This window comes from Heterodontus francisci, chromosome 33, assembly GCF_036365525.1.
Source record: "Heterodontus francisci isolate sHetFra1 chromosome 33, sHetFra1.hap1, whole genome shotgun sequence".
Lineage (NCBI taxonomy): Eukaryota > Metazoa > Chordata > Chondrichthyes > Heterodontiformes > Heterodontidae > Heterodontus > Heterodontus francisci.
Window position 1 is genome coordinate 52,400,978 of NC_090403.1, and position 11,601 is coordinate 52,412,578.

At 42.6% G+C, this 11,601-nt stretch overlaps 1 protein-coding gene across 7 annotated transcripts in view; it reads left to right on the top strand.

Annotated features, from left to right (window-relative positions):
* The window catches only part of LOC137348206 (SRC kinase signaling inhibitor 1-like), a 348,246-nt gene extending 343,793 nt beyond the window's left edge, over positions 1 to 4,453 (top strand). For all 7 annotated transcript variants that reach the window (XM_068013559.1, XM_068013562.1, XM_068013564.1 and 4 more), the window contains one exon: positions 2,124 to 4,453. In XM_068013559.1, the coding sequence (XP_067869660.1) occupies positions 2,124 to 2,126 (3 nt within the window). In that variant the 3' untranslated portion in view covers positions 2,127 to 4,453. The remainder of the gene's footprint in view (positions 1 to 2,123) is intronic.
* The last annotated feature ends 7,148 nt before the right edge of the window (positions 4,454 to 11,601 follow it).

Consider the following 11,601-nt stretch of genomic DNA (forward strand, 5'->3'; position numbering starts at 1 on the left):
GTGCAGATTAATCAAGGATAGTCAGCATTGATTTGTTAGGGGAAGATCTTGTTTGAATTTGATTGAATTTTTTGAAGAAGTAACAAGATAAATGAGAGTAGTGCAGTTGATGTGGTCTACATGGATTTTAGCAAGGCTTTTGACAAGGTCCCACATAGCAGACTAGTTAAAAAAAAAATCCCATGGGATCCAGGGAAATGCAGCATGGTGGATACAAAATTGGCTCAGTGGTAGGAAACAAAGGGTAATTGTTGATGAATGTTTTAGCAATTGGAGGACTGTTTCCAGTGATGATCTGCAGGGCTGGGTCCCCTGCTTTTTGTGGTATATATTAACAATTTGGACGTAAATGTAGGGGGCATGATCAAGAAGTTCTCAGACAACACAAAGATTGGCCATGTGGTAGATAGTGAGGAGGATAACAGTAGGCTGCAGGAAGATATTGATGGTTTGGTCAGATGGGCAGAAAAGTGGCAAATGGAAGTCAACCTGGAAAAGTGTGAGGTGATGCATTTGGGGAGGTCAAACAAGGCAAAGGAATACACAATTAATGGGAAAATAATGAGAAGTGTAGAGGAAGTGAGGAACCTTGGACTGAATGTCCACAGATCCCTGAAAGTAACAGGACAGGTCGATAAGGTGGTTAAGAAGGCATATGGAATCCTTTCCTTTATTAGCTGGGGTATAGAAATTAAGAGCAGGGAGGTTATGCTGGAACTGTATAACTCATTGGTTAGGCCACAACTTGAGTACTGTGTACAGTTCTGGTCACCTCATTACAGAAAGGATGTAATTGCTCTATAGAGGGTACAGAGGAGATTTACGAGGATGTTGCCAGGACTGGAAATGCTATGAGGAAAGACTGGAACAGAGAAGGCTGAGGGGAGATCTGATTGAAATGTACAACATTTTGAGGAGCCTGGATACAGTGGAGGTGAAGGGTCTATTCATCTTAGCATAGATTTAAAGTGATTGGTAGAAAAATTAGAGGAGGGATGAGGAAAAACGTTTTCACCCAGAGGGTGGTGGGGGTCTGGAACTCACTGCCTTAAAGGGTAGTTGAGGCAAAAACCCTCAACTCATTCAAGAGGAGTCTGGATATGCACCTCAAGTGCTGTAATTTGTAGGGCTATGGGCCAAATGCTGGAAGGTGGGATTAGAATAGGTGGATCGTTTTTTGGCCGGCACAGACACAATGGGCCAAGTGGCCTCTTCCATTCAGTTGTGTTGATGTGCAGAGAGACTTGGGTTTACTTGTACAAAGAAGTTAGCATGCAGGTACAGTAAACAGTTAGGAAAGCAAATGGCATGTTGGTCTTTAGGGGATTGGTGTACAAAAATAAGGAAGACTTGCTACAATTGTACAGGGCTTTGGTGAGACCACACCTGGAGTACAGTGTGCAGTTTTGGTCTCCATATCTAAAGAAGGATATATTTGCATTGGAGGCAGTACAGCGAAGGTTCACTAGATGGTTTCCTGCTATGTGTGGGTTTGTCCTATGATAAGAGGCTGAGTAAATTGGGTCTATACTCTCTAGAGTTCAGAAAAATGATACGTGATCTCATTGAAGCATACAAGATTCTGAAAGGCCTTGATAGGGTAGACACTGAGAAGTTGTTTCCCCTGGCTGGGGAATCTCGAACATGGGGGCACAGTCTCAGGCTGAGAGGTTGATTATTTAGGACTGAAATGAGGAGAAATTTCTTCACTCAGAGAGGGTTGTGACTCTTCGAAATTCTCTACCCCAGAGGGTTGTGGATATTTAAGGCTGAGATACTGACAGATTTTGGTCTCTCAGGGAATCAAGGGTTATGGTGAGTGGGCGGGAAATTGGAGTTGAGGCAGAACGTCAGCCATGATCATATAGAATGGTGCAGCAGACTTGAGGGGCCAAATGGTCTACTGCTGCTCCTATTTATTATGTTCTTATGGTACTCGTTCAGCTGTTGTCTTCAGTCAATTATTTATTTTATGTACCGTTGTCGCCACTCATATTATCAGTATTCCAATGTATGAAGATTCTAATGTTAATTTCTTGTTTCTTTCCCTCCTTTCCTCGCTACTTCTGCTTTGCTTTGCTGTCTTTCTGTTCCGTGTAATGGACTTTCTCTGCCTGGCCCAGTAAGCCCAGTGCTCACCCCTTCAGTCTTCTTCTTCTGTAGTAATTATGGGATTTTTCTGCTGTAAGGGCCAAAGGCTTGGCAGGGTTTCCCTCTCTGACCAGACTGTTTGCCTCCTGCAATCTGTGTCGAGACCCATGCAGGTCCTCAGACTGCTGATGGGGGTAAAAAAAAAAAGGTTTCCTCTTTTGTGACACTGCTGCTAAGGACCTTGTCCTGCCTCCAGATCCCAGTACAGATCCCATTCCTGCTTCAGCCAGTTGTCCCAAAACTTTCCCAAACTGTTGAAAACCCGTCCATACCCAGAACTGGCATTGTGCCTGCCCAATCTCCAGCCTCCCTGCCAGTTGCTTGCTTTCACACCTGTAGCCAGTTCAGTGCACAGAAACCAGTCATTGACTAGTGAAACCCAGCAAACCTTTCCATCCCTATCCCCTCTCCCTTCCATCCCAAAATGTCTTGCTTTGCTCCTTCTGCTGCTGCCCTTTGTGCTGAATCGCTGTGGCTCTGGAGTCTTTAAAGAGCTTCCATTTCACCGGCTTCAAGCAACATGATCTTCTCTGCAGTCACCACCCCCTTCCCCCCCTTTCCCGTTGCCCCATCCCATTTCCCTCCCACCCACCCTCTTCCTTCCCCCATCCAAACCAGTCGAGGGGACTGCGAGAAGAGGATGATTGATTCACGGAGAATGTGCACCGTGGGGCTACAACGCTTCTGCCATCAATCACCATCTGCTAAATCAGTCACTTGCTTTAATTCCAGAATGCCAACTAGTGTCAGAGCTGTATTGTGTTAGCTTGGATAATAATAGTGAAAACAGCACAAGCAATTTATAGATTTATCATAGTAGAATATATGTGAAAATTATGAAATATTTTATAAAAAAAAACAAAACAAAAAAAAAACCTAATTCTCATCATGTTCCTCTCTTTAGTCTCTTAATCATCTGTGACACTTTACCGGATATTTCGGGTCCATGATCTTTAGTGCACCAGTCAGCACTGAGAAACTGTTTCTATTGTGTTCCACCATGTAATAAATGGGAGGTAAATTGTGAACCGGTGATCTTAACTCCATGGAAACTTGGCAGCTTGAACTTTCAATTGGTTCCCAGAATGTCAGACAATTTATATTGCACAGTGGAAAGAAATGCAGATCTTCCCTTCAGATGTGCTCCCTCGAAGTGTCGAAGCATCTTAGTTTTAATGCACCAAGAGCATCCATCCCTCGAGTTGAGGGGATCAGCACTGCATGAGTAAGCTGCAATGAGCCTCTTCCTGCTGCAGTCCTCAGTCTTACAGTTTGCATTCTACATTTTAAAGGTGGCTCCTGATCACTCTTTGTCTGTATTATGATTTCAAAAAGGTGTTATTTTCTAAATTAAAGATGAGCACAATACCACGATAAGCGAGTCTGACTCTGATCAACACTCAGCCCTGCTGTGTAGAGTCTAAGTGATTATGAGGCTTTCCTTTATTATCACTTCTCTTGCTCGCTCATATTCTTGCTGTCTTTTACCGATTCTCTTGCACTGTCTCTCTCTCATTCACTTTCTTTCTTGTGCTTCCCACACTCTCTCTCGCTGCCGAATACTCAGTTGGTGTAACACAGTACAGCTCTGAAACACAGTTTGTATCTGATGCTGATTTATTAACAGCCCACAGTTGGGTCCAATCCTGCTCAGTGTACAGTGGGTGAAACACCATGAACTGGTTAACTTTAGCTTAAAATAAGTAAAATTAAAGAAATTCCACAACAAAACAATATTTACGAAAGCACAGCATTTGAAAAATAAAGAGAATATGAAGAATGATTTATTTCTGTTAAATCGATATGTAGAACTGCAGAGTATATATAATCACTGGCAGAGTCAATGTATTCACTTATTCTTTTTGTATATTGTCTTAAATAGTTTTTGTACAAAAAATAGTATTTACAAAGCAATTACTTGCAATTGCAGGAAGTTTCTTTACATTTTAAGTGAAGTCTTTTAACACTTTGTATTAAGTTTGTGTGAATTGTATTCAACTCCTTTTGTGTAACACTATTCATGTTTGAATGTGACCCATGATAAAGTTTGGTTTTGAAGTACCATACCCTTAATCGTGTTGAATTTCTATTTCACGTTGAGCTTGCTTACAGCCGGACTTCCTTAGTACAAACTCACAGGGACTAGCTTTATCTTGACATGGGGGCTGAGCTCTGCTTGCTCCTCAGCCTATCTCACCGATTCTGTTTAAAAAAAACAACTCCCTCTGGCAGACATGAAAGCTTTTTCTGTAAAATAAATTACGTTGTTTTGCTAAATCTGGCACCAGATGAATGGGGTGGGGGGGGGGGGGGGTGTATTTTTTTTTGGGTTCTGGTATTTGCTTTGTTGTTGATGGGAAGTCTTCAGTCTGTACTTCATAAGATGCAGAATTAATTGAAGGCGTGGGCGGGGTTCTTGTTTTAAAAAATGTGTTGACCTGCTTATATTTGTGGATATTCCAGTATAGAGACTGACAGTCATTCCACCCACTGTCCCTGAGAGTGGTAATAATGAGGTCCTGCTGACAAGGGTGAAAGCAATTTCCCTTCACTTTCTAAATGGGAATTAATTGAAGCTTTACTGGTACTCGATGTATTTAACCTTGTGTGTGAAAGGTATGCAAACCAGTGCGATAAGACCTCAATAGAGCATTGAAATGTATTTAATGATTAAAATTAGATTCAATATTTTGCATCATTTCGTACATGAACCTGGTTTGTTCAGTGAGAGAGGCATATTCCTTTCATTTCTTAAAGATTTAGTTTCTTCGACAAACGCTTCCAAATCTCCAGCCGAGAAAGTGGCACTAGATTCCAGGGCAGAATGAAGCATCTATATTCCAAATGTACTAATTAAATTATATATAATATACAGATTCTAAAATGTTAACTAGAAAGACTAGATTTTGGTATTGACCGGATTGTATTTCTGGAGAAATGATAGAAATTGGCGTGGGAGGGGAGGGGTGGGGGACAAATTTCCATTATTTATGTTAGCTGCCCAATCCTTACTGCATGTATTTAGAATGGGGAATTAGCTCCCTGTGCCCAATGCAAAAGGAACCCTGGGTACATGGAAGGGATAGGCTGTTGGGTGCTTTCCATACTTGTAACTCCTTCACTCCCTCCTCCCACTTGTCATTTAAAAACACCAGAAACAATATGGACTCTCCCTAGTGAAAGTTAACTTTGCTTTATTCCATCAATATTCCTCCTGCAGAGATCGGCTCTTTGTAAACAGAGTATTAGGAAGTTCCTTTTACAGTGTTGTATTTCTTGGCTCAAGAAGCTGCAGACCAGCAGAGTCTGAATCACAGACTGAATTGAGACATGTGAATAAAGCCTCACTCTGTTAAAAACCTGAAGATAGTTAATGCTGAGGCTGGATGCAAACATATACAAAGTATTCAATTTCCTGGCAGTGCCATTCCTCATTTTGATGGACACAAATATTCACCCCCCCCCCCACCAGTCCCTGCCTGCCCAATCCCAGAGAATATTTAATATTCTATAAACTGAGAATTGTTAATATTTTATTCCAAATGCTTGAGTTAATCACAAATGCAGTGAAAAACCATGTGGTAATGATATCTTTAAGCATTCTCGCAATGATCATGATTCACCTCATCTCACGGAAACAGAAAAATGCAAATCTGAACATAATCATATCAACCGAATTATAGCTAATAAGCTTTAAGAGCACCTTCAAATTTGCTGTTTAAAATGAATTACTTTTACATTAAAGCCGAATATGTTGGAACTGTCTGTTCCAGATCTTGGTCTTTTCCATGTTGATTAAAAGGTAATTGTTTCAAGATGTATTAAAAGTGTGTGTTTAGAAGAAACATTAAAAAAAAATTCTATTTAAGCAAAATGTAAAAGTGAAAAAAATACAAAATGCCTTTTTTGCCTTTTTTAAGCATTAATTTTTTTACATAAATGTAACATTTTTCATAGTCTCCTGAAGGATGTCAGTAATCATATAAAACATGAACTTCACTTTATTCCTGCTTTTAAATAATAAAGGGTTCTAATTATGCATGTATATGCTAAGAAATTGCACGATGCATCTAGGTTAGTGTCAGTACGTGAATCTTAATATTAAGAATTTGTGAAAATCTGGATACAATAGGAACATTTTTCTTTATAGACTGTGTATTTTTTTCTCTGATGCATGGGGCTTTACTGTTTGGTCAGTAAGAGCTGTGATTAGTTATTGTATTGAATATATCTACTGAGTTTTTGTAAACTGGGATCTTCCATTTGTAGAGTAGTGAGATGTGTACTGAAAGTCGACGCCATGACAATCTGTAATTAATGTGGTTTCTGTGAAGAGATGAAATAAAGGGATTGCATTTTTGTAAAAGTATTTTGTGTTTCTCCTCATTGCCTAGTGTGCTTTGATTCTGGTGATGTTGCAAAGCACTTTATATATCCTTATGTTCCTGTTTTGATCCTGTCTTCACTGCTCTACATTGCCTTGTATGTAAGAGATAGAGTTTGTCAGGTGAGTTTAGTTAGTCTTGGTATGGGTTCTTCCTCATCACTTCTGCGTGATATGCCACATGGTGATGAAAGTTAGACTCCTATAGTCAAAACACATGATTGAAATAATGATACTGTATGGTCCGATTTGAAGTGCAGCTAGTGACGATATTTCACTGTGGTACTGGGGTGTCCAAAGGAATTTTATATAAACATATTAACCAATGTACTGCCAGAGCAAGTTAACTACACTCCCTCGCTCCACTGGTGCCTCGACATGCACTCTAGTGGGTAGCAAGGACACTTGGGGCTACATTAAAAAATTTTAACTCTGTTTCCAAGTACCTATTGTATTTCACTCTGTAAATACTAAGATTTTGATTTAGAATTTTTCTAACAATGAAGAACAACCTTTCCCAAATCTTTAGGCATATGAAATTTAAAACTGGGCAAACCAGTAATAAATATAAATGGAACTGAGCCAGTCTTTTCATGCTTCAATTTCTAGCTCCCTCATCCCTCACTTAACTACTGCTATACTCTGTGTCTCATAAAAGTCTAATTTCTCACATTACCTCCCGTCAACCGTTCAACCATTTTTGTGTACAGGTCCATTCTGTTTCTTCTTCTGCCTGGGTTTCCCCTTTTCTTTGTTCTGTTCCTTTTTTTAAAAGTGCTTTTCGTCAGAATTTTGTTTTTCAGTTCTGACAAAGGCTCCATCATATCTATGGAGTTAAGTTGCAGGTCAGCGATGATCTTACTGAATGGCAAAACAGGCCAGAGGGCTTAAAGGGCCTCCTCTTGTTCCTATGTCCTAGTATACCTGAAAGATCAACTCCTCTGTTCTCTCTCTAGTGGCTGACGGAACTGCTGCGTGCTTTTCAGCATTTTCGACTTTTGTTTCAAGTTTCCAGCGTCTGCAGTTTTTGATGTTTGTTAATGGGACTGAGTTACTGGGGCTTGAGGCTCATGTTACATCCCACATAGCTTGGAACCCAGCTCCCCACCTACATACTGATTATGCCAGCCTTGAACATTGAAACACTGCAAACTAACTGACCTGTGTTGAAGCATTTGGGGGTGGGGGAATACATATAGAAATGTTGTCATCATAGGCAATGGGAAGACATTAAGGATCATTGTGATATGCTGTTGCCTGAGGGATCTGACACAGCAGCCTTCACTGTGAGCTGTTCATTTTAACTCAGGATTGCCAACTCTAGTTGAATGTATTCCTAAAAGTTTCATTACATGATCTCTAAAATTCAACCAGCTTGCATCGTCACTGTTTTTCTTAAGGGGGAGGGGGAGCAGCCAGAGGTCGTGGTACATATCAGTACCAATGACATAGCTAGGAAAAGGGATGAGGACCTGAAAAGCGAATATAGAGAGTTAGGTTGGAAGCTGAAAGGCAGGACGAGCAGAGTAGTAATCTCAGGATTGTTACCGGTGCCACGTGCTAGTGAGGCTGGAAACAGGGAGCGAGTGCAGCTGAACACGTGGCTACAGAACTGGTGTAGCAGGGAGGGATTCAGATATGTGGATCATTGGGATACCTTCTGGGGAAGGTGGGACCTGTACAAGAGGGACGGGTTGCATCTGAACTGGAGGGGCAGCAATATCCTGGGCGGGAGGTTTGCGAGAGCTCTTCGGGAGGGTTTAAACTAGTTTGGCAGGGGGATGGGAACCGGAGCCACAGATCAGTGGATGGGGTAGCTGTTAAACAGGCAGATACCGAGTGCAGAGAGTCTGTGAGGAAGATTAGACAGTTGACAGGGCAAAGTTGCAGCCAGTATGATGGGTTGAAGTGTGTCTATTTTAACGCAAGAAGTGTCAGGAATAAGGGTGATGAACTTAGAGCATGGATCAGTACTTGGAGCTACAATGTTGTGGCCATTACGGAGACGTGGATATCACAGGGGCAGGAATGGATGTTGGATGTTCCGGGGTTTAGATATTTCGAAAGGAATAGGGAGGGAGGTAAAAGCGGTGGGGGAGTGGCATTGTTAATCAGGGATAGTATCACAGCTGCAGAAAGGGAGGTCGTCGAGGAGGGTTTGTCTACTGAGTCATTATGGGTGGAAGTCAGAAACAGGAAAGGAGCAGTCACTTTGTTGGGAGTTTTCTATAGACCCCCCAATAGCAACAGAGACACGGAGGAACAGATTGGGAGGCAGATTTTGGAAAGGTGCAGAAGTAACAGGGTTGTTGTCATGGGTGACTTCAACTTCCCTAATATTGATTGGAACCTCCTTAGTGCAAATAGTTTGGATGGAGCAGTTTTTGTCAGGTGTGTCCAGGAAGGTTTCCTGACTCAATATGTACATAGGCCGAGGGGAGGCTATGTTGGACTTGGTGCTTGGCAACGAACCAGGCCAGGTGGCAGATCTCTCGGTGGGAGAGCATTTCGGTGATAGTGATCACAACTCCCTGACCTTTACTATAGTCATGGAGAGGGATAGGAGCAGACGGGATGGGAAAATATTTAATTGGGGGAGGGGGAATTACAATGCTATTAGGCAGGAACTGGGGAGCATAAATTGGGAACAGATGTTCTCAGGGAAATACACGACAGAAATGAGGTTGTTTAGGGAGCACTTGCTGCGACTGCTGGATAGGTTTGTCCTGATGAGGCAGGGAAGGGATGGTAGGGTGAAGGAACCTTGGATGACAAGAGATGTGGAACAGCTAGTCGAGAGGAAGAAGGAAGCTTACTTAAGGTTGAGGAAGCAAGGATCAGACAGGGCTCTAGAGGGTTACAAGGTAGCCAGGAAGGAACTGAAGAATGGACTTAGGAGAGCTAGAAGGGGACATGAAAAAGTCTTGGTGGGTAGGATTAAGGAAAATCCCAAGGCATTCTACACGTATGTGAGGAACAAGAGGATGGCCAGAGTGAGGGTAGGGCCGATCAGGGATAGTGGAGGGAACTTGTGCCTGGAGTCGGAGGAGGTAGGGGAGGTCCTAAATGAATACTTTGCTTCAGTATTCACTAGTGAGAGGGACCTGGTCGTTTGTGAGGACAGCGTGGAACAGACTGATATGCTCGAACAGGTTGAGGTTAAGAGGGAGGATGTGCTGGAAATTTTGAATGATATGAGGACAGATAAGTCCCCGGGGCCAGACGGGATATACCCAAGGATATTACGGGAAGCGAGGGAAGAGATTGCTGCGCCTTTGGCGATGATCTTTGCGTCTTCACTGTCCACTGGAGTAGTACCGGATGATTGGAGGGTGGCAAACGTTGTTCCCTTGTTCAAGAAAGGGAATAGGGATAACCCTAGGAATTATAGACCAGTCAGTCTTACGTCGGTAGTGGGCAAATTATTGGAGAGGATTCTGAGAGACAGGATTTATGATTATTTGGAAAAGCACGGTTTGATTAGAGACAGTCAGCATGGCTTTGTGAGGGGCAGCTCATGCCTCACAAGCCTTATTGAATTCTTTGAAGATGTGACAAAACACATTGATGAAGGAAGAGCAGTGGATGTGGTGTATATGGATTTTAGCAAGGCGTTTGATAAGGTTCCCCATGGTAGGCTCATTCAGAAAGTAAGGAGGCATGGGATTCAGGGAAAGTTGGCTGTCTGGATACAAAATTGGCTGGCCCATAGAAGTCAGAGGGTGGTAGTAGATGGAAAGTATTCAGCATGGAGCTTGGTGACCAGTGATCTGTTCTGGAACCTCTGCTCTTTGTGATTTTTATAAATGACTTGGATGAGGAAGTGGAAGGCTGGGTTAGCAAGTTTGCCGATGACACAAAAGGTTGCTGGAGCTGTGGATAGTGTGGAAGGCTGTTGTAGGTTGCAACGGGACATTGACAGGATGCAGAGCTGGGCTGAGAAGTGGCAGATGGAGTTCAACCTGGAAAAGTGTGAAGTGATTCATTTTGGAAGGTCGAATTTGAATGCGGAATACAGGCTTAAAGACAGGATTCTTGGTAGTGTGGAGGAACAGAGGGATCTTGGGGTCCATGTCCATAGATCACTCAAAGTTGCCACCCAAGTTGATAGGGTTGTTAAGAAGGCGTATGGTGTGTTGGCTTTCATTAACAGGGGGATTGAGTTTAAGAGCCGCGAGGTTATGCTGCAGCTCTAGAAGGCCCTGGCTCGACCACACTTGGAATATTGTGTTCAGTTCTGGTCGCCTCATTATAGGAAGGATGCGGAAGCTTTAGAGAGGGTGCAGAGGAGATTTACCAGAATGCTGCCTGGACTGGAGGGCATGCCCTACGAAGAAAGATTGAGGGAGCTAGGGCTTTTCTCATTGGAGCGAAGGATGAGAGGTGACTTGATAGAGGGGTACAAGATGATGAGTGGCATAGATAGAGTGAATAGTCAGAGACTTTTTCCCAGGGTGGAAAGGGCTATCACCAGGGGGCATCATTTTAAGGTGATTGGAGGAAGGTTTCGGGGAGATGTCAGAGGTAGGTTCTTTACACAGAGAGTGGTGGGTGCGTGGAATGCGCTGCCAGCGGTGGTAGTAGAAGCAGATACGTTAGGGGCATTTCAGCGACTCTTGGATAGGTACATGGATGATAGTAGAATGAAGGGTAGGTAGTTAGTTTGATCTTAGAGTAGGTTAAAGGTTCAGCACAACATCGTGGGCCGAAGGGCCTGTACTGTTCTATGTTCTATAAAGAAGTTTCTGATTTTCTTTGAATAATCATTGAATTTCTCTCTTGGGTTCCTGGTGACTGCCAACCCAATTCATTGTAGTAATGTGAAGGGATTCACTGTTAACCTACAGTTTAATCTGTAGTGCCTTACACCTGTACTGTAAACCCAATCAGGGATCTTTTCCTGTTTAGAGAAATTTTAAGTAAAAAGTGCTGGAAATGCATAGCAGCTTGGTGAAAATTGAAAGATAGTCACTGGATTAATGGGTCAGATAGGCGCCCTTTTATCAGACCTCTGGAATGGTCCCTAATGTTTCTCTTTTAGATTCTCATTGACCTGCCAAGCATCT